This window comes from Bombina bombina, chromosome 4 (assembly GCF_027579735.1).
Source record: "Bombina bombina isolate aBomBom1 chromosome 4, aBomBom1.pri, whole genome shotgun sequence".
Taxonomy (NCBI): Eukaryota; Metazoa; Chordata; class Amphibia; order Anura; family Bombinatoridae; genus Bombina; species Bombina bombina.
This window is the reverse complement of record NC_069502.1, coordinates 684,040,648-684,064,859: the sequence shown is the minus strand read 5'-3', so window position 1 is coordinate 684,064,859 and position 24,212 is coordinate 684,040,648. Positions and strand designations below refer to the sequence as shown.

The 24,212-nt window shown below is 39.4% G+C and overlaps 1 protein-coding gene across 1 annotated transcript in view; it reads right to left on the bottom strand.

Moving 5' to 3' along the window:
• Window positions 1-4,882: 4,882 nt before the first annotated feature.
• C4H1orf131 (chromosome 4 C1orf131 homolog) overlaps window positions 4,883-24,212 on the bottom strand; it is a 35,211-nt gene continuing 15,881 nt past the window's right edge. Inside the window, 4 exon segments of the mRNA XM_053710829.1 lie at window positions 4,883-5,379; window positions 6,556-6,593; window positions 17,486-17,491; window positions 20,121-20,213. Of these exon segments, the coding sequence (XP_053566804.1) occupies window positions 5,250-5,379; window positions 6,556-6,593; window positions 17,486-17,491; window positions 20,121-20,213 (267 nt within the window). The 3' untranslated portion in view covers window positions 4,883-5,249.

Genomic DNA, 24,212 nt, shown 5'->3' with positions numbered 1-24,212 from the left:
GTGTATGAACACAATTTGCACCCAGGCACATACCTCACGAACCTCAGAGACCACGGAGTACCCTCCCAGGGTGGCGTGTATGATGCGCTCTGTCCTCGGCAGTCACAAGGCTGCGCGGTCCTACTTCCTGATCCGGGTAGTGCTAGAGAGGCCGCCTCCTATGGCGGCGTAGTTGTATCTCCTTGCTCTTGCTGCTAACAAATTTGTTATAGGCCCCAGCAGTCACGCAAATACACCAAAACTGCTCACTCAATTGCCCAGTGAATTACATATACAAAAAAGGAGAGGAGCACAAAAAGGTGATGCAATACACAGTTATTTATTCATAACTATTGCGCCATAGCACAAAATAAAGAACAGCACACAATGTGGATGGGATCATAACCCCTGGGTAAAATACAGAGGGTTCCTAAGCTGTCCGGATAACAGGCTGACGCGTTTCGGCTTATCGTGACAAACTGAACTAATATTGAAAAGGCACTACGCATGCTTTCAAGAGGTAACCTGCCTCCCAAGAAGCTGTGGATATTAACAAGCAAGCTATGGGGCCCCAGATAAACCTATGTCCATTCGCATTCCACACCCATTCCATCTTAAGGTGTGGCTAGTAGAATGGGCCGATGTAAGTAGGGGGAGGCAGAATTTCTCACACCTCACTATCTGTACGGGAAAGGAAAGTGTTCAGTTTGTCACTTTGCACACGTTATGTCAATGTTCTCCTTATCACACTTGTATGGGGTAGTATCGTAGACACTACACTTTACAGTAATTGTATTAGGCACTAGGAACTAGAGAGCTTATGAATGGATTTAGTGAAAACATCTGAGCGAGCACATTGTTCATTTTGTGATCCCATAGAACCAGATGGAGAAAGGGGTGTGAACCTGCCGTCCAATGGGAGGTTGAGCTGTCATTTTTAACTTGCACATTTTCCAGTTTTAGTTAAGGCTAGGAGTAAGGTGATAAGCTGAAACGCGTCAGCCTGTTATCCGGACAGCTCAGGAACCCTCTGTATTTTACCCCGGGGTTATGATCCCCTCCACATTGTGTGCTGTTCTTTATTTTGTGCTATGGTGCAATAGTTATGAATAAATATCGCATCACATTTTTGTGCTCCTCTCCTTTTTTGTATATACCGTATTTTTCGCTCCATAAGACGCACTTTTTTCCCCCTCAAAAGTAAGGAGAAATGTCTGTGCATCTTATGGAGCGAATGCAGGCCACACAGTGTTTTGGAGTATACGGTAATTTTGCTGAGAGCACTGCAGTGCACATTGATTCAAAATGTAGAGAGCGCAATGCTAGTGAACAGTAACACAGCCAGGGCAGGAGGGGCCAGGCTCCAGAGCCGCACTAACAAAGCTGCTATGCTATGCAGCAGTGGTCAGGGAACGGGCACTTTTTCCCTTAAATTGGAGCAAAGCACGCATTTCAGCCCCCCATGATTCAACAGTGCACTGGCCAGGGGATGCGTGCTATTGGTGCTTGAAGTTTAGAGCGGGTGAATCAGGTGGCAGGAAATCCTCACAGCACTTGCACTTGTGTTTGGGTGGTGAGCTGAGGGTCGGGACAGCACCTAAGAGCAGCAGAGCAGTGACTTAGGTTAGTAAAGAATGCCTGGATACTATTTGATCTTCTTGGGAGTTAACATTTTTACTTTTAGACACTTGCATTGTGTTTCCGAATTCCCAATCATTTTCCACCATGTTATTCTGCTTAAAGATCTTTTTGTGCCTTAGAACAGTGCTGACAGGGCTGTGACAAGAAAGAAAAACACAGAGGAAAATGTTTGGGAATCCAGAACCACTTTATCTCCGTTCTCCATGCTATCAGCAGTACTGTAAATTACCCCAGACACAGAAAAGCTGCTGCCGTTAACGAGCGTGAGTCGACAGGTGGGGGAGGGGTGGGACAAATGTTGTCAGTTTACTACCGGAGAGCAGAGGAGAGCCCTGTGAGTATCAGCTTCTATAGTGTCTGTCAGCTAGAGATAGATAAAGGAAGGCTGCCTGTTACTGCTGCTTCTTGGGACAGTTGGAATATGATATTAAAAGGGTAGTGTGATTTAAAGGAGTACCACAGGCACAGTATTTTGCTTTTAATTTTCCCAAGTTGGATTCCCTAATCTTCTGTAATCAGATTTGTAAAAGCATAACTTTAATGTATCTGTGTGTGTATTCAGTGGTGTTTCTCTCCCACACTTTCATTGTTCTCTCTACCCTCTTTCAGTGGTCTCTCTCTTCCTCTCTCCCTCCTCTGTCTCTGTCCTCCCCCTTTCTCTCTGTCCTCCCCCTGTCGCTCTTTTTACTCCACCGCTGTTGCTCTCTCTCCCCTCTGTCTGTCTCTCTCTATATCTTCTGTCTGTCTCTCTCTATATCTTCTGTCTGTCTCTCTCTATATCTTCTGTCTCTATATCTTCTGTCTCTATATCTTCTGTCTCTATATCTTCTGTCTCTATATCTTCTGTCTCTATATCTTCTGTCTGTCTCTCTCTATATCTTCTGTCTGTCTCTCTCTATATCTTCTGTCTGTCTCTATATCTTCTGTCTGTCTCTATATCTTCTGTCTGTCTCTATATCTTCTGTCTGTCTCTATATCTTCTGTCTGTCTCTATATCTTCTGTCTGTCTCTATATCTTCTGTCTGTCTCTATATCTTCTGTCTGTCTCTATATCTTCTGTCTGTCTCTATATCTTCTGTCTGTCTCTATATCTTCTGTCTGTCTCTATATATTCTGTCTGTCTCTATATCTTCTGTCTGTCTCTATATCTTCTGTCTGTCTCTCTCTATTTTTTTCTCTCGTTTTCCTCCTCTAAAAACTAGGTGCGTCTTATGGAGCGAAAAATACGGTAATCTACTGAAATCCTATTGGCTGATAGGAACCTCCATGCTGGTCCTGCTCCGCGATCGCCAGTCATGCACCGCGGTCACCTCCGTGCTGCCTTCTCTCCGGATTAAGGATGTCCCCGCACTGGATGAAGTTGGAGCAGCCTGGAAGAAGACCTTCACCGCCGGACTTCAGGAACTGTGAGTACCTATTTCATGGTTAGACAGGTTTTTTTTTTTTTTTAGATTGGGCTGCAAAAGAGCCGATTGCCCTTTGTAATTTTTTTTTTTTAGGTAAAAGAGCAGTTTAACTTAGGGCAATGCCCTACAAAAAGCCCTTTTAAGGGCTATTGGTAGTTTAGTGTTAGATTAGTGTTTTTTCATTTTGGGTAGGCTTTTTTATTATAGGAGTATTAGTTTAGGTTTTACATTTTAATTTTGGATAATGAAGTTTATTTTCTTCTGTAATTTTAGATTTTTTTATTTTTTGTAATATTAGTATTTTTTTAATTTAATCTTAAATCTTGTAAAATAATTGGGGTTAATTTATGGGGCTTTAGGTTAGAGGGTTTAGTGATTAGATTTTTTTTGCGTTGTGGGGGGTTGGCGTTTTAGGGGTTTATATTGTAATTAGGTAGTTTTTGCGGTTTATGGGTTAATAGTGTAATTATGTAGTTTGTGTTCTGGGGATTTGGAGGTTTAAGGGTTAATATTTTAATTTGTGGATTAGGGGTTCAGTACTTTATTATTTTGCGATGTGGGGGTTGGCGGTTTAGAGATACATTTTGCGTTAGGTGTTTGTTAATATTTCTTGTGGGCAGTTAGGTTTTTTTTTGTTAATACTTTGTGTGGGTGGTTAGATTTTTTTTGTTAATACTTCGTTTTCCCGCGGTTAGGTTTTTTTGTTAATATTTCGTGCGGGCGGTTAGATTTTTTGGTTAAATGCTTCTTGTGGGCGTTTGTTTTTATTTGTTAAAGTGAATGTAAACTTTGAGTAATGTGTGCCCGGTTTTTAAAAATCCTATTAAAAACAGGGGCACTTTCATTCATCAAAGCTTACATTTTAGCTGTTTTGTTAAAATGACTTACCTTTTCTTCTTGCAAAGCCGGAGCAGCGCTTCCCCCGCATGTTGTTAGTCTTTTCTTAGGTCAGAATTGAAGAATCCAGCTTCCTCCAATCACGGCATGGCCCCAGGCAAAATGATAAAAGAAAGTGACCCTGTTTTTAATATGATTTTTAAAAACCGGGCACACATTCCTCAAAAATTACATTCACTTTAATACTTTGTTTTCGGTGGTTAGTTTTTTTGTTAATATTTTGTGCGGGTGGTTAGGTTTTTTGGTTTAATGCTTCATTTGGCTGCGCGTGCAGCCTACATTCTTTTTGGCTGCGCACGCAACTGACGACGATGGACGTGTCACAAATGTGATTATGGTATAGATTGGAAACAAATTTTAAAATGGTATGCTCTTTCTGAAGCACAAAAGAAAAATTATGGGTTTCATGTCCCTTTAAGGAAACATAGAGAACATTTTTTATATAATAGGCCCCTTTGTAGTCCATCAGAATTAACTTGCAGATTTGCTTTGCTTTCCGACACCAAGTCATTGAAATCTGTTCAATGCATTAGTGGCATGAAAAGACACCCTGTACGTTGCATGGGAATAATTAAAGAACAATTTTTAAAATTTTCTTTAACCTCTTGTAATTCCATTTTAGTTTATTTTGAGTGACAGATCTAGGTAATTTGCCTGTTTGTTTTTTTGTAATGTTAAATGTGTTTGTGCAAAATAGATTTTTTTTATATTTAAGAAAACATTAATTTTTTTTTCTCAAAACCAAACTTATAAATTTGTACTCGTATTAATATTAACATCAGAAAGTTAATTGATTATTGTAATGATTTAATTGTGCATATATATTGTATAAAATTACAATGTTTTTACATGGGAATTTCTAATGGATTGTAATTTGGGCTATCGTTATAAAAACTCAACAAATTATATGTAAAAAAAAAATATCTGCATGGCAAAAAGATTGTTATAAAATAGTCTGATTTATAGTTAGTTACAAAAAAGAGCTTTATTTTTTATGTTCTACATTTTACAGGATAATATGTTTCTTGATGTATATTCACTATTCATGATAAAGAAATACAGACATAAAAAATACTCTTGGCCAAAAGTTTATGAGAAATACATTCCTGCTAATTTCAAATATAAAAACATAGAATGTTATTTTCCAATGCAGATATTGTTTCATTGCAGGAATTAACTGTCCAGTCCCCCTGTACCTTTGGAATCCAAATGTAGAACCTAAAAGGCCACCAAAATTCAAACAAGTTTAGGCCACCAAAGAAGTGATGTATAAAACATTGCATTGGAAGTGAGCCATTAAAGATGGTGTCTTGTCAGCATCCCAGGTCATTTAATGACTTTGGATTGTTGAATTTTCTTAATGTCCACAGTGCTTAGAATTAATGCACCATCCTTAAATTTCCCAACATGCCCTGTTGGGACAATGCGTCCAGATGACTTGGTTTTCTTTGTTCTCCTATTAAAATGACCACAAAAAAAAATAAAAAAAAAAAAAAATTAAATCTCACTATGTTCTGCAGGAAATAAATGCAGAAAATCTATAATCATTGTAATATACAGTAAAAGTGAAGCAATATCCGTTTAGCTTCTTTCTGAAGCAGTTACAATAACATTATTATTAATCATTAATGAAGGCAACAACCAGTTCATGTTGAGGTAGTGCTAAACAAATAATAATAAAGCAATATAATAATAAGCAAAATAAAAAAAAAAAAAAAAATACAGGAAGTGGCTGTATATAGGTGTATTTCAAGGATGTGCAGACATTTAATTAGTTGAAGTCATATTCGTATGAAGTTTGTCATTCTGATCTGAGTGCTTGGGGCACCCTGAAGGTTATATTGAGCTTGTGCCAAATCAACATCTACTCATACAAAATATGATTGCTATTTAGCCTGATAACTGCAGATAACTTAAGTTGTGATGCTCTGCAGTAGCAGAGCAAACTAGCAGTGTCATTTGTGCATTTTAAGCGTGTGTAGAACAGTGCCCTCTAATGTCCATGAGCCCAGGCATCTGCCTACTTGACTAATAGGAAATCTATCTCGGACTATCATAAAAGTATACAGCTCAAAAAGAATGCGAACAATGAGAGTTTTATAAAATCAAAAAATGATGGAGGAGGGGAAAAGATACCTTATAAATTACTGCTGACATATTGTTTTTATTTTCCCCGAAACCCTTACAACATAAAATTTATATTGACTAGTGACGAGAAAATTTAATATGAATTTAAGAAAATGTTAAACAATGTAATCATAAAATAAATATTAAAATTTAATTTGAAAACATTTTGTTACTTATGCTAGCAAAATCAACAATCATTAGCAAAAAATAATAAATTAATAATAATAATAATAAATATATATATATATATATATATCCCAAAGTAATACGATAAAAGTCCAACAAACTCATTGTAAAAAATGCATTTACAGAAATGTGAGAAAAATGACTGAAACAAAATCTTTTACAATACTAACTGTAATAGTGAATTTGCCCTTTAAAAATGTCTAGTGCATATTACTAGTTATAGACATGAACACTACTATAATGTATATAGTAATATAGTAAACGTCTTATTAATTATTATTTTTTTAATGTAATAAATTTGGCTATAGATAATACTCACTTTTCTGTCTGGCCTTGCTTTCGCTTTTTCTTTGTAGGCTCAAAACCATTATCCTAATTAAGAAACAAAAAGCAGAGTAAAATCAGTTAAAAAAAGCATATATAGCAATTTTAGCAAGAAATAGTGTAAATGAAAAATGACATCAAACTTCTTAAAAATAAATAAATAAAACGTTAGTATTTCTTAAATGGACACAAATTAAAATTGATTTGTGCCTGAATGTTAATTACTTCAGTGTTGGCTCTGAATAAGCCACAAGTGCACCTGAAATCAATCCAGAGCCGATATGACAGTAGTTCACATTTTGGGCCTGATCATCAAAAAAAATCGCCGGCATGGAGATTAGTCACACAAAAACTTGGGGGGGGGGGGTGTTATTTTTTGAGCATTACATAGTACAGAGAGATAAACAGATCTAAGACTAAAAACAAAATTTATGCTTACCTGATAAATGCTTTTCTTTCCCGGCAGGGAGAGTCCACAAATTCATTCATTACTGATGGGAATACAACACCTGGCCACCAGGAGGAGGCAAAGACACCCCAGCCAAAGCATTAAGTATCCCTCCCACTTCCCCTGTAATTAAGTCAAGGAGACGGAAAAGTAAGAGAAACACTAGGGGTATAGAGGTGCCGGAAGAATAGAAAAAGGCCACCGCTACCAAAAAAGGTAATAGGGCGGGTTTGTGGACTCTCCCCGACAGGAAAGAAAATAATTTATCAGGTAAACAATAAATGTTGTTTTCTTTCCAATGGCAGGGAGAGTCCAGTAATTCATTCATTGCTGTTGGGAATCCAATACCCAAGCTAGGACACAAAATGAACAGGGAAGGAAAATAAGGCAGGCAGACCTAAACTGAAGGCACAACCGCTTAAAGCACTTTTCTCCCAAAGGAAGCCTCAGCTGAGGCAAAAACATCAAACTTGTAAACTTTTGAAAAGGTATGCAAAGAGGACCAAGTAGCTGCCTTACAGATTTGCTCCATAGAGACTTTGTTCTTAAAAGCCCAAGAAGAGGACACTGCATGGGTAGAGTGAGCCGTAATCCGCTCAGGAAGCCGTTGACCAGCTTCCTCGTAAACCAATCAAATGACACTCCTCAGCAGTCGCCTACAAACCCTTGCGCTTACCGGCATACAAAACAAACACATCCTTGGTTGCATGAAGATAGAATTAAAAAGAAAGCACTACTTCCATTGTGCAACAAAGGTTCCTTCTGAGAAGAAGAATTAGGGCTAAAGGAAGGCACTACAATCTCCTGCGGTCGGAGACAACTTAAGATAAAAAAACTTAACTTTGTACGTAAAACAGCCTTATCCGCATAAAAAAAACAAGATAAGGGGGATCACACTGTAAAGAAGATAACTCTAACTCTGCGAGCAGAAGAAATAGCTAACAAAAACAAAACCTTCCAATATAAGATTTTAATGTCAACAGAATGCATAGGCTCAAACAGAGCCTGTTGAAGAACACAAAGAACAAGGTTAAGACTCCAAGGGGGAGCTTAAACATGGCCTTATTCTAACCAGGGTCTGTTTGATGCGGGCGATTACCCGGGGAAGGAGAGCAAATGGAACCGCTAACACCTCCACCAACACTGCCTGGGGATCCCTTGATCTCGACCCGTATCTGGGCAGTTTGGTATTGAGACGAGAGGTCATGAGGTCTATCTCCGAACACTCCACCTGAGGGTTATCTTGGAGAACACTTCCTGGATGGAACGTCTGTCTGCTCAGGAAATCCGCCTCCCAATTGTCCACTCCCAGGATATGGATGGCTGAAATATGACATTTGTTGGACTCTGCCCACTGAAGGATGTGAAAGACCTCACTTATAGCCAGGGAACTCCTTGTTCCTCCCAGGTGATTGATATAAGCCACCGATGTTATGTTGTCTGATTGGAATCTGAGAAACCGGACAGAACTAAGTTGAGGCAATGTCATTAGAGCACTGTAGATGGCTCTCAATTCCAGAATGTTGATGGGAAGAGAGGACTCCTCCAGCGACCATGTTCCCTGTGCCTTCAAGGGACCCCAAACTGCCCCCCAGCCAAGAAGGCTGGCGTCCGTACTCACAATCTCCCACAATGGTCTCAAAAAGCACGTGCCTTGAGACAGGTGGTCCCGACAGAGCAACCAGGAGAGAGAATCTCTTGTATGGTTGTCCAGGACGATTTGTTAAGGTAGGTCAGAATGACCGCCATTCCACTGCCTGAGTATACATAGTTGTAGAGGTTGCAGATGGAAGCGAACAAAAGGAATAACATCCATGGTAGCTACCATGAGACCAAATACTTCCATGCATTGAGCCACTGAAGGACATCCAGTGGATTGCAGAGAGAGATAAGCAGAAAGGAGTTTAAATCGCCGCCGATCCGTCAGGAAGATTTGCATGGAAATTGGGCAAATACCAGGGTGTGTTTTCTGGGAACAATTATCAATCTCAGATTTATCTTCTCCCCATGGGTCCGAAGGAGACAGAAAAGATAGTCTGTGTGAGATCTTGACAAAGGAAAAAAGACGGAGCCTGAACCAAGATATCATCCAGGTAAGGAGCTGCCGCAATTCCTTGTGTTCTGGCCACCGCTAGCAGAGCTACTAGCACCTTCGTAAAGATCCTTGAAGCATTAGCTAGAGCAACCCATAGAAACTGAAAATAATCCTTGTGGATTGGAACATGCATGTATGCATCCTTCAGGTGGATAGTGGTCATGAATTGACCCTTTTGGACCAATGGAAGAATAGATCTGATAGTCTCCATCTTGAAGGACGGAACCTTGAGAAACTTGTTGAGACACTAAGTCCAGAATAAGACCACCACAAATATATTTGAATAAAATCCTAGGCCCTGTTCTAAAGGGTGGTACTGGGACGATCACTCCCAAAGAAGACAGGTCCTTTACACAATTGAAAAAAGGCTGACCTCTTTGCTGGGTTTGAAGATATAATCTTGACAGAAGGAATCTGCCTCTTGGAGGGCGAGACCTGAACCCTATCCTGTACCCCTGGGAGGCCAGGGGTCGTCAACAACGCAAAACCATGTGTTCTGAAAAAAAGGAAATTCTGCCCCCTACGCAATCCGGTCCTGGATTGGGGCTGTCTGCTGGTTCTTGTTCCAAGACTGACTGGGCTTCCAGGTACTCTTGGGCTGGTCTGACTTGGTGGAGACCAGAGACCACAGTCCATTGGATATACAATAGGAACGAAAACGACCAGTCTGGTGACCCTTCGATCTAGCTTTTTTTTATCCTGAGGGAAGAAATCACCCTTACCTCCGGTCACCGTGGAAATAATGAAATCCAGGCCTGAACCAAACAACGTTTTCCCCTTAAAGGCTAAGGAAAGAAGTTTTGATTTAGATACCATATCTGCCGACCAGGATTTTAACCAAAGGGCTCTTCTCGATAGAACCCGGAAACCAGAAGACTTGTCATTCAGATGAATGATGTGCATGTTGGCATCGCAAATAAAGGAATTGGCTATTTTAAGAGCCCTAATCCAATCCTGGATTTACTCTAACAAAGTTTCAACCTGAACCATATCCGATATAGAGTCAAACCAGTAAGTGGCGGCTCCAGCAACCGCTGCAATGCCTGTAGCTGGTTGAAAAAGAAGGACCATCTGGTGAAACATTCTCCTTAAGTACCCTTCCATTTTTCTGTCCATGAGGTACTTGAAGGAGGTACTATCCTCAAGAGGAATGGTAGTACGCTTAGCCAGAGTGGAGATTCCACTTTGGGAATCAAACTTCACAATTCCAGGTGAGAGTCAGAAACATCTTCTTAAAATTAGTAGATGGGGAGAATGGAATCCCAGGTTTCTCCCAATCCTTAGAAATGATATCCGCCATGCGAGCTGGCACAGGGAAAACCTCAGTAGCTCTTGGTCTAACATCATAAATCCTGTCAAGCTTAGGGATCTTAGATTCCTCAGATGGCTTAAGTTCTGGAACATCTAGAGTCAACAAAACCTCCTTGAGGAAAAGGCAAAGATGTTCCAAGTTTAAACCTGAGGTTTATCTCCTCAGGCTCCACTGATTTTTCCCCAGCGGAGTCAGAATCAGAAAGCCCGCCTTCAGAAGCTACTGAAAAATGCTCATCCTCAGATGATTGACCAACACAGACTCTAGAGGAGGACTGACTCCCGTATTTGAGGAAAGATGTGTAATTTTTCCTGTTGCCTGAGACGAGCAAGGCATTCAGTGCAGCAAAAACAGCTGACTGTAGTTGTGCTGCAAAGTCCCCTGGTAAATAAATACCCACAGAGGAAGACTGTGTTGAGTCGCAGGGTATCCTTCGGTGCAACATTGGGGGATGGAGACTGAGGCAAAAGATGAGGCATGTCTTGGACCACAGAGTCCTGAGAGGTGGATGACTCAGAGGGGTTACATTTACGAGAAATAGCAAATTGAGATCTAGTCTCTTTAGACTTGGACTGTAAAACACAAGATACACTTACAGAGCAAAACTGTGCTGGGGGGCCTCTTCACAATATAAGCATTTGTCAGAAGGCAATATAGAAGAAACATTTTCTCCCAAAGAAAATCCTAAATTATCCTCCACATTAAAGTATTGAGATACCCAATGGTAAGAAATACTGCAGTAGACAAATATAAGAGTACACAATCTACAAAAAAAAGGCACCTCTATCAGCCTCTGCTTAGGATGGGGCATTCACAACCTCCCGACAAGGAAAAAAGCCACCAAGCTGCTGGAGCGATCGTGCAGAAGAATCTAGTGAGCGTGGCGCACCACGTGGTGTTGCGTTCAGAATAGGCCCGCTCCCTGGCACTTAGTAAAGCATGTGAAAATTGTGCTTAGGTCCGCGACGGAGTAAAAACTAATTTCAATTGTGGCAAAACTAGTACACAAAGCACCCCCAAGAGCTTTATTAAAGGCTAGCCTTCCATCATGCCCACAAACATTCATCCCTGGTTGCGAAAGGGAGATCCTTTACGAGCAGATCTATTAGCGCAAGTAATTGAGACAGGAGATCTAAATTTAAGCTGCTAAATTAAAATGATATCCTGATCATCGGATATAAAAATTGTCCCCAAACGCCTTAAGGAGGAATCAGGTGCCAGCCGTACAATTCTCCTAGGGCCCCTTTTTCCGATTCCTATCCCATGTTGTATAAAAGAAATAAATAAGAGGGACTTACCCTCCAGGGTCTCTGCCATGTAGCAGTCACAGCACTTCCAGGTCTGTCAGCTTCATCCACTTCTTACAGGGACCTGAGGTAGAAGGAAAAGCAGTGTAAGGAAACACTGGTTGCCAGGTGGGGTGTTAAAGGACACTGGAAGGAGGCTAGGGAAGGTTCCCTGCGACATCCAGTAGATAACAGTCCTATCTTGCAGGGAAACTACTCATTAAAGGACTTCCAAATCTATTTTCTTCAGAGCATGTTTTCTGCCTACCTCCCTTCAGTAGACAAGGCAAAGCATTACTGGGGGCGTATGGGAAGTGGGAGGGATAACTAATGCTTTGGCTGGGTGTCTTTGCCTCCTCCTGGTGGCCAGGTGTTGTATTCCCAACAGTAATGAATGAATTTGTGGACTCTCCCTGCCATTGGAAAGAAATTTGTTGTTCTAAAATTATTTAATGGACATCGCCGTACTGACGATACCTCTTAAATCATCTCAGAGCAGAGAGCTTTAGATCATCGGGCCCTTTGAAAGCAGTTGAAAGCTTTAAAAGAAAATAAGAAGTTTTCAGAAGTTTTTTTTTTTTTTTTTAAAGGGAATAAATAGTAAAATGACCTCTCTCTTGGGCTTAAAGGGACACTGTACCCAATTTTTTTCTTTCCTGATTCAGAAAGAACATGACATTTTAAGCAACTTTCTAATTTACTCCTATTATCAATTTTTATTTATTCTCTTGGTATCTTTATTTGAAATGCAAGAATGTAAGTTTAGATGCCGGCCCATTTTTGGTGAACAACCTGGGTTGTCCTTGCTGATTGGTGGATAAATTCATCCACCAATAAAAAAGTGTTGTCCAGAGTCCTGAACCAAGAAACAAGCTTAGATGCCTTCTTTTTCAAATAAAGATAGTAATAGAACGAAGAAAAATTGATAATAGGAGTAAATTAGAAAGTTGCTTAAAATTGCCTGCTCTATCTGAATTACGAAAGAAAAAATTTGGGTTCAGTGTCCCTTTAAACTTATTAGGGGATTATATGACCTTTTAAAATGACACTACTAATAAACTTATTACTACACAAACTAGGGAAAGGGAAATAAAAAATAATAATATCTGTGTATATATATATATATATATATATATATATATATATATATATATATATATATATATATATATACACACATATACATATACACACACACACAGTATATATTAAAAATTCATCTTTTATTTTGGTGTGTTGAATTTTTTTCTTATTTTTTTTTACATGCTAAAAATCCTAAATCAGTGACTACTGTACCAATATGTTTCACAGATAAAAATTTTGTAAATCATCTTTGATTTTTTTTTTATTGATTTCAAAGTAAATCCAATTATGAATCCCAATTTCAAATAGAAAAACAAGTTTGAATTAAAAACAATATAACAGCAACATTTAATCCGTTTTCCATGTTTAACCAAAAACTGTACAAAACAGGGTTATTCTAGGATTTTCATAGACCTTTGCGGAAACAATCGATATATGATGGATGTGAGTAAAAAATGGTGACTAATTAATGAATAATGCTAACTGCTTAATATGTCTGAATGCAGGTACTTTTAGTTTAGTTTATAGCCACAGGTATCAAATCATGTAGTGTGGAATAAATAATGTCAAATAATTTTGAGTAATTTTATAATTAACACGTTTAAAGCTCCAAAACATTTAACTGAAAAACATAATTTATGCTTACCTGATAAATTCCTTTCTTCTGTTGTGTGATCAGTCCACGGGTCATCATTACTTCTGGGATATAACTCCTCCCCAACAGGAAATGCAAGAGGATTCACCCAGCAGAGCTGCATATAGCTCCTCCCCTCTACGTCAGTCCCAGTCATTCGACCAAGAATCAACGAGAAAGGAGTAACCAAGGGTGAAGTGGTGACTGGAGTATAATTTAAAAGATATTTACCTGCCTTAAAACAGGGCGGGCCGTGGACTGATCACACAACAGAAGAAAGGAATTTATCAGGTAAGCATAAATTATGTTTTCTTCTGTTATGTGTGATCAGTCCACGGGTCATCATTACTTCTGGGATACCAATACCAAAGCAAAAGTACACGGATGACGGGAGGGATAGGCAGGCTCATTATACAGAAGGAACCACTGCCTGAAGAACCTTTCTCCCAAAAATAGCCTCCGAAGAAGCAAAAGTGTCAAATTTGTAAAATTTGGAAAAAGTATGAAGCGAAGACCAAGTTGCAGCCTTGCAAATCTGTTCAACAGAGGCCTCATTCTTAAAGGCCCAAGTGGAAGCCACAGCTCTAGTGGAGTGAGCTGTAATTCTTTCAGGAGGCTGCTGTCCAGCAGTCTCATAGGCTAAACGTATTATGCTACGAAGCCAAAAAGAGAGAGAGGTAGCAGAAGCTTTTTGACCTCTCCTCTGTCCAGAGTAAACGACAAACAAGGAAGAAGTTTGGCGAAAATCTTTAGTTGCCTGCAAGTAGAACTTGAGGGCACGAACTACATCCAGATTGTGTAAAAGACGTTCCTTCTTTGAAGAAGGATTTGGACACAAGGATGGGACAACAATCTCTTGATTGATGTTCCTGTTAGTGACTACCTTAGGTAAGAACCCAGGTTTAGTACGCAGAACTACCTTGTCTGAGTGAAAAATCAGATAAGGGGAATCACAATGTAAGGCTGATAACTCAGAGACTCTTCGAGCCGAGGAAATAGCCATTAAAAACAGAACTTTCCAAGATAACATTTTTATATCAATGGAATGAAGGGGTTCAAACGGAACACCCTGTAAAACGTTAAGAACTAAGTTTAAACTCCATGGTGGAGCAACAGCTTTAAACACAGGCTTGATCCTAGCTAAAGCCTGACAAAAGGACTGGACGTCTGGATTTTCTGACAGACGTCTGTGTAACAAGATGGACAGAGCTGAAATCTGTCCCTTTAATGAACTAGCTGATAAACCCTTTTCTAAACCTTCTTGTAGAAAAGACAATATCCTAGCGATCCTAACCTTACTCCAGGAGTAACCTTTGGATTCGCACCAGTATAGGTATTTCCGCCATATTTTATGGTAAATCCTTCTGGTAACAGGCTTCCTAGCCTGAATCAGGGTATCAATGACCGACTCAGAAAAACCACGTTTTGATAAAATCAAGCGTTCAATTTCCAAGCAGTCAGCTTCAGAGAAGTTAGATTTTGATGTTTGAATGGACCCTGTATCAGAAGGTCCTGTCTTAGAGGTAGAGACCAAGGCGGACAGGATGACATGTCCACTAGATCTGCATACCAAGTCCTGCGTGGCCAAGCAGGTGCTATTAGAATTACTGATGCTCTCTCCTGTTTGATTTTGGCAATCAATCGAGGAAGCAGCGGGAAGGGTGGAAACACATAAGCCATCCTGAAGTTCCAAGGTGCTGTCAAAGCATCTATCAGAACTGCTCCCGGATCCCTGGATCTGGACCCGTAGCGAGGAAGTTTGGCGTTCTGGCGAGACGCCATGAGATCTATCTCTGGTTTGCCCCAACGTCGAAGTATTTGGGCAAAGACCTCCGGATGAAGTTCCCACTCCCCCGGATGAAGAGTCTGGCGACTCAAGAAATCCGCCTCCCAGTTCTCCACTCCCGGGATGTGGATTGCTGACAGGTGGCAAGAGTGAGACTCTGCCCAGCGAATTATCTTTGATACTTCCATCATTGCTAGGGAGCTTCTTGTCCCTCCCTGATGGTTGATGTAAGCTACAGTCGTGATGTTGTCCGACTGAAACCTGATGAACCCCCGAGTTATTAACTGGGGCCAAGCCAGAAGGGCATTGAGAACTGCTCTCAATTCCAGAATGTTTATTGGAAGGAGACTCTCCTCCTGATTCCATAGTCCCTGAGCCTTCAGAGAATTCCAGACAGCGCCCCAACCTAGTAGGCTGGCGTCTGTTGTTACAATTGTCCAGTCTGGCCTGCTGAATGGCATCCCCCTGGACAGGTGTGGCCGATGAAGCCACCATAGAAGAGAATTTCTGGTCTCTTGATTCAGATTCAGAGTAGGGGACAAATCTGAGTAATCCCCATTCCACTGACTTAGCATGCATAATTGCAGCGGTCTGAGGTGTAGGCGTGCAAAAGGTACTATGTCCATTGCCGCTACCATTAAGCCGATCACCTCCATGCATTGAGCTACTGACGGGTGTTGAATGGAATGAAGGACGCGGCATGCATTTTGAAGTTTTGTTAACCTGTCTTCTGTCAGGTAAATCTTCATTTCTACAGAATCTATAAGAGTCCCCAAGAATGGAACTCTTGAGAGAGGAAAGAGAGAACTCTTCTTTTCGTTCACTTTCCATCCATGCGACCTTAGAAATGCCAGAACTAACTCTGTATGAGACTTGGCAGTTTGAAAGCTTGAAGCTTGTATTAGAATGTCGTCTAGGTACGGAGCTACCGAAATCCCTCGCGGTCTTAGTACCGCTAGAAGGGCACCCAGAACCTTTGTGAAGATTCTTGGAGCCGTAGCCAATCCGAATGGAAGAGCTACAAACTGGTAGTGCCTGTCTAAGAAGGCAAACCTTAGATACCGGTGATGATCTTTGTGGATCGGTATGTGAAGGTAAGCATCCTTTAAATCCACTGTGGTCATGTACTGACCCTCTTGGATCATGGGTAAGATTGTCCGAATAGTTTCCATTTTGAACGATGGAACTCTTAGGAATTTGTTTAGAGTCTTTAAATCTAAGATTGGCCTGAAAGTTCCCTCTTTTTTGGGAACCACAAACAGGTTTGAGTAGAACCCTTGTCCTTGTTCCGACCACGGAACCGGATGGATCACTCCCATTGTTAACAGATCTTGTACGCAGCGTAGAAACGCTTCTTTCTTTATCTGGTTTGTTGACAACCTTGACAGATGAAATCTCCCTCTTGGGGGAGATAATTTGAAGTCTAGAAGGTATCCCTGAGATATGATCTCTAGTGCCCAGGGATCCTGAACATCTCTTGCCCAGGCCTGGGCGAAGAGAGAGAGTCTGCCCCCTACTAGATCCGGTCCCGGATCGGGGGCTCTCGGTTCATGCTGTCTTTGGGGCAGCAGCAGGTTTCCTGGCCTGCTTGCTTTTGTTCCAGGACTGGTTAGGCTTCCAGCCTTGCCTGTAACGAGCAACAGCTCCTTCCTGTTTTGGTGCAGTGGAGGTTGATGCTGCTCCTGTTTTGAAATTCCGAAAGGGACGAAAATTAGACTGTCTAGCCTTAGCTTTGGCCTTGTCTTGAGGTAGGGCGTGGCCCTTACCTCCCGTAATGTCAGCGATAATTTCTTTCAAACCGGGCCCGAATAAGGACTGCCCCTTGAAAGGTATATTAAGTAATTTGGACTTAGAAGTAACATCAGCTGACCAGGATTTTAGCCACAGTGCCCTGCGTGCCTGTATGGCGAATCCTGAGTTCTTAGCCGTAAGTTTGGTTAAATGTACTACGGCCTCCGAAATGAAAGAATTAGCTAATTTAAGGACTCTAAGCCTGTCCGTAATGTCGTCTAGCGTAGAGGAACTAAGGTTCTCTTCAAGCGACTCAATCCAAAATGCTGCCGCAGCCGTAATCGGCGCGATACATGCAAGGGGTTGTAATATAAAACCTTGTTGAACAAACATTTTCTTAAGGTAACCCTCTAATTTTTTATCCATTGGATCTGAGAAAGCACAGCTATCCTCCACCGGGATAGTGGTACGCTTAGCTAAAGTAGAAACTGCTCCCTCCACCTTGGGGACCGTTTGCCATAAGTCCCGAGTGGTGGCGTCTATTGGAAACATCTTTCTAAATATTGGAGGGGGTGAGAACGGCACACCGGGTCTATCCCACTCCTTAGTAACAATTTCAGTTAGTCTCTTAGGTATAGGAAAAACGTCAGTACTCGCCGGTACCGCAAAGTATTTATCCAACCTACACAGTTTCTCTGGTATTGCAACGGTGTTACAATCGTTGAGAGCTGCTAAGACCTCCCCTAGTAGTACACGGAGGTTCTCCAATTTAAATTTAAAATTTGAAATATCTGAGTCCAATCTGTTTGGATCAGAACCGTCACCCACAGAATGAAGCTCTCCGTCCTCATGCTCTGCGAGCTGTGACGCAGTATCAGACATGGCCCTAGCATTGTCAGCGCACTCTGTTCTCACCCCAGAGTGATCACGCTTGCCTCTTAGTTCAGGTAATTTAGACAAAACTTCAGTCATAACAGTAGCCATATCTTGTAATGTTATCTGTAATGGCCGCCCAGATGTACTGGGCGCCAAAATATCACGCACCTCCCGGGCGGGAGATGCAGGTACTGTCGCGTGAGGCGAGTTAGTCGGCATAACTCTCCCCTCGCTGTTTGGTGAAATTTGTTCACATTGTACAGATTGACTTTTATTTAAAGTAGCATCAATACAGTTAGTACATAAATTTCTATTGGGCTCCACCTTGGCATTGGAACAAATGACACAGATATCTTCCTCTGAGTCAGACATGTTTAACACACTAGCAAAAAAACTTACAACTTGGTTATAATCTTTTTTAGCAAAAAAACGCACTGTGCCTCAAAGAGGTACTAACGATTAAATGACAGTTGAAATAATGAACTGAAAAACAGTTATTGCATCAAACTTTAAAACAACACAACTTTTAGCAAAGGTTTGTTCCCATTAGTAAAAAACAACACTAATTAAATTTGTACATAAGAAAACAAAACAACGTTTTTTATACACAGTCACTATAAGAATTCTCACAGCTCTGCTGAGAGAATTTACCTCCCTTCAAAGAAGTTTGAAGACCCCTGAGATCTGTCAGAGATGAACCGGATCATGCAGGAATATAAAAGTAGCTGACTGGAATTTTTTGATGCGTAGCAAAGAGCGCCAAAAACGGCCCCTCCCTCTCCCACACAGCAGTGAAGAGAAACGAAACTGTCACAATTAAAGCAAAAAACTGCCAAGTGGAAAATAATGCCCAAATATTTATTCACACAGTACCTCAGCAATGTAAACGATTCTACATTCCAGCAAAAACGTTTAACATGAGAATAGTTATTAAAAGGATTAGTGACCTTTAACACAGTAGTTCCGGTGAAATACCATCCCCAGAATACTGAAGTGTATACATACATGTCATTTTAACGGTATGGCAGGCTTTTCTCATCAATTCCATTCAGAAAATAAAAACTGCCACATACCTCAATGCAGATTCATCTGCCCGCTGTCCCCTGATCTGAAGCCTTTACCTCCCTCAGATGGTCGAGAACCGCAATATGATCTTAACGACTCCGGTTAAAATCATAGTAAAAAATCTCTGTCAGATTCTTCCTCAAACTCTGCCAGAGAAGTAATAACACGCTCCGGTGTTATTTTAAAATAACAAACTTTTGATTGAAGTCATAAAAACTAAGTCTAATCACCATAGTCCTCTCACACATCCTATCTAGTCGTTGGGTGCAAGAGAATGACTGGGACTGACGTAGAGGGGAGGAGCTATATGCAGCTCTGCTGGGTGAATCCTCTTGCATTTCCTGTTGGGGAGGAGTTATATCCCAGAAGTAATGATGACCCGTGGACTGATCACACATAACAGAAGAAATAATAATTAACATTTACAAAAAAAAAATTAAAGCTTGATCTGAACCATATATTTTTAACTTTTCATTTTAAAAAAAGCTGTCACTGTTTTTTTTTTTTTTTTTTTTTAAACAATAGGAAGAATTTGACACCACTATTACAATGTAAAAGTATAGCGCAGAATTTAAATTAATAAACGTTAGATAAAATCGATATTGCAAGATTTTGAAACAATTTGTAATAAGTTCAGTTTAAAACACCCCTATAAAAACCATTGCAATGCAATTTGCAAGGGGATTCTAAGTGCTTAGGATAGAAGTCCCCCCCCCCCCCCTTATATATAAAAAATAAGTTTGCACTGTGTCTCGCTAAGACTGGGATGTAAACTTGTGGTAATCAAACTATATACAGCACTTTTTACCCAGTAGTTGGTTGGAGAGAAGATGCAAAATAAAGATAATCACTTATAACAAAATTATTATTATAAGAAAAGTTTGGGAGAAGAGTGGGTCAAAAATTAGTGATATATATCAATGCCTTTTAATCAGGGGGATGAATATTTATTGAACAATTAAGAACCAAATGAAGAAATTTCAAATTTATCTGAATAAAATTTTTTTTTTTACTACTTATTTAAAATTAAGACTGCTATTTGCATTACCTTTTTACAGCACATTTGTTAATTATGCTGCTGTACTTAATTTAATAGTCCCTTAAACCCAGTAAGTTGGTGCTTTTACACCTTCGAAAAACTAAGTTCTTATTTCATATATAAGCTACTACGTAGCAGCTCTGTTAAAAGGTATATGTAGATACAAAGATAGACCGGCAAACCAATACAAAAATAAATGTAATACAAACCGATCTGCTTTCTTCTTCTTTTGCTTTTCTCTTTTCTCTTTGATTTTTTCTTGAAAGACTTTGTAATTTAAGTATTCCTTTTTAGGGGCGCTAGACAAGTAAAAAAAAAAAAAAAAAAGTAATTAAAGATCTAAGTTTTTTATTTGCATAAAAATAAGAGTGAATTAAGAAACTCTTTAACGATACATGAATCCAGAATTTTATTGCTGGACTTAAAGGGACAATTTTGCACAGCATCCCATTTTACTTCTAATATCTAATTTGCTTCATTCTTTAGATATCCTTTGTTGAAGAAATAGCAATGCACATGGGTGAGCCAATCACACAAGGCATCTATGTGCAGCCACCAATCAGCAGTTAGAGCTTATCTAGATATGCTTTTCAGCAAAGGATATCAAGAGAATGAAGCAAATTAGATAATAGAAGTTTATTAGAAATGGGTTTAAATTGCATGTTCTATGTGAATCATGAAAGATAAATTATGATATGATATAGTCTTGAGAAAGGCCTTGGTAAGGCTGAAACGCGTCGACATACTGACACAACTATCAAGTTTATCATTTGGAATTCAACTGGTAGATTCATTTTATCACATTATTTTTTCATCTTTTTCACTTTTTGGAGACACATGTAAATCTGTATTGACACATTATTATTTGGATTTATTGTATTGTATTGTTTGAACATCACCATTTGGACATTATTTGGATATACAAGTTTATAGACACTTATGCACCCTTTGGAAATCACTTTTGGACACACACTTTTTGGAAATTTGAATTTTTTATTGAATTTTTATTTAATTTTCATTGAATTTTTATTGAATTTGCGTTTGTTACACACATCTCACCACTGCTATTTTTTATTTGGTTTACCATATTTTGTCTAACCCTCGATTGTATATTTTAAAACATATCATGGATCCATTGCAGCTTTAAGAATTTTTATTGTATGTTTTTATTGTGTGAACACATGTAATAAATTGTTAATTTATGTATCTAGGATCGTTCCAGACCATTATTTAGCCTTATAAGCTTCTAGCGCTCCCTTCCACACCCTATTCTATATTTGTGTAATTAAAGTCTGCTAGGGGACTTTTTTGGAAGTGAGCTTTAGGCACTCATACTAGCGCTTGGTTTACATCACCCATTTGAAAAGATAAATTTATGGGTTTCATGTTCCCTTTAAGCTGCCATTAGACGTAATTATTAAGCATTTCAAATCTTGTAAAAGAAAAAATAAACAGGGGATAATAATGGCTTCATATAGCACACGTCACCTGAATTCCAGACAAAACAATTATGTAAGTATTAAAAAAACAACAACTCACAGTTGATGTTTTAGTATATTTTGATGTAGAAGGTCCGTTTTAATCAACAACAAATAAAAAAACAACAAGATTTTTGTATATACCTTAAACCCATTTCTTTATGTTCCGTCTAACAGCAAGTGAAAACAGTGTAAGATTAATTTCTTGACAATTGGGTTTAATATTAAAAAGCTTAAAATCAAATTGCCCAGAAATGTTGAATCATACATGATTTGTTTTGCTTTACGTGTAATAAAGTGTTTCCCTGCCTCAAGAGAGAATTTAATTTATTCTGTAGGGACTCACTAGTGCTTAGTAGTGCATACTGGAATCTCACAGTGTCCCAGCTCACTGTTCTTCTCCCACAGGTCTCAGTCTAGGCTGTAGTCTCCAACCGCAAACAAACATGGACAGGCTCTCAGTCAAGTGATAAGTTTTAAAATCACTTTTATAAAACAATGGTCTTTAAAAGCACAAGTGTATACATATATCACTGTGTATTAAAATGCAACTAGTTTCTCAGCTAGCTTGCTGTTTCCTCAGGGCAAGTCCAAACGGACAACACTTTTTTCAGAGATTGATTCACCTATGGAACTGATAAGTTATATCATTTTGTATATTTTATCACACTATATATACACTATATTTTTGTTGTATTTTGTAATCTGTTGACATTATAGGAGTGATCTAGCACTATAATTAATTCTGTGTATATTAGGGCCCCCTTGAGTGGTGACAGAGTATTGGTCATCAGGTTGGTTACATTATTCTGTAGGGATCCTGCATTATGTTGGATACTCATTGGCTGTACTGCCCGAAGCTAACACCAAGAAAAATAAAGAAGGAGGTCCTCCATTGTGTCCAAGAAAGGTTTACGGAGAGGATTGTCTGAGGGGACTTTGTTAGAGAACAAAAAACCTTTTAGATAGGAAAGAGGGTGACATATATTGTATTTAAAAAGGTATCAATATATTAGATACATTACTTAGCTACTAGATTTAGCCCAACCCCCAGAAACAGTCCAACCAATTCATAACTGAGAGACTCTCCAGAGGAAGGACCGATGAGTTACATCTTCCTGAACAGGCTTTGTGAGCAAGATCCTCAAGGACCCTTGTGCTTTTTGAAGCTCACAGTGACAACAAAAGGTGGGAGGCTGTTGCCTAAAGCGATTTAAAGGAAGGAGCCAGGTTACGTATATTGTTTCTTCTTCTTCTTCAGACACCCATGTTTTTTAAAGGAGAACAAAACATTTTCATCAAACTATAAGCTGTCAGCTGGTACTGTGCATGCCAAGGTTTTAGCTAATAAAAGCAAATGTAAAACGTATTACAGATGAAGGAAAAATACTAAATCTGCCTTAAATGTACGCAAGGAAGCAGGATGAAAATACAACACTAGAATCATTAGGATACATTTCTGAGTTACCTGTGTATAAGGTGGAATTTGATGCAAGGTTTGAAGATGCTAATAAATCCTCATAAGTATCTCTATGAGAGATCAGGATCTCCCACTGCACCAGAATAAACTTGGTTCTAAAGTCTGTTTGTGTGGCACTTATGTGCTTTAAGTTGCATATGGTCTTTTCTTGATAAGTGGGAAAAGTACCCTGTTGTACTGATATGGACTGAGGAATTCTAGAATCACTATAATCTATATGGTAGAATCCCTATGGAGTTTAACTAACTTCTACCCTAAGCAATTTTTCTGTTAGGGAGAGAGAATAAGTAGCTGTTGGTCCCTAGATATCTGAGAATCCAGCAGGTTAAGAGAAAGCCAACAGCCCCGTCAGTGGGCAAACAGGTTAGGTGAAGTATTAGTCTAGAAAACCTGAGCAACACAACAGGAGCAAATTTTTACCAATCAAGGAGTGGCAAAGAATTACATAGAGTACAGGTGTGGTGTTTGACTTTTGATGCATATATTGTATGGCCATCGTGCTCCTGCTGCACAGAAACAGGTTTGAGATGATAGGCATTCTCTTTCCATAGTTTTATGTCAGAAAGTGGAAAAACAATAGGAGGCAGAGTACAACCAACTCTAGTATTAACAGTATTTTGTGAATGTAAATTCTGAGGACCAGTTTAAATGTAGCAAAAACGATGTGAATAATGAGAGTTGCGATGTTCTGCCAGTAATAGGGTAGCTTGTCTGAATAACCTCCTGAGCAAACGTAGGTGCAGTCTGGAAGCTTTTGTGAAGTGTTACAGAGTGGAAGTGTGTGAAATTAATGTGTACTAACATCAAGCACTACAATGGTCTGGGGTCCAACAGATGTCATTTAAAGGACTTTGGAGCTGTGATTGTCAATTTGGGAGAACTGTGAGTGAAAAAGAAGAAAAAAAATCTGCATCACAGAAAATAAATTGCTAAAAAACAGCAAAGATCTCTGACTAGTAGCTGAAATGTAGCTGACACAAGTGTTGTAAACTACTGAAACTGCTATAGAAAGCCTGGAGCATAGGGGAGAAAGAAAGATAGAAACAGGAAACTAAAGAATGTCCAATCCATATACAAGGTCCCTAAATTCATTATGATAGGAATCACTTCTTTACTGAAACATTCATGAAATAAACTTGAACTGCAAGTGGCAAGGACAAAGACTGATGAAACTCCAGATGCCTGAGCTATGCATAAGGCTTTGCTATTAATTAATTAAAAGGAAAGTCTACTTCAGAATTGTTATAGTATAAAAAGATAGATAATCCCTTTATTACCCAATCCCCAGTTTTACATAACCCAAACGGTTTATATTAATATTCTTTTTACCTCTGTGATT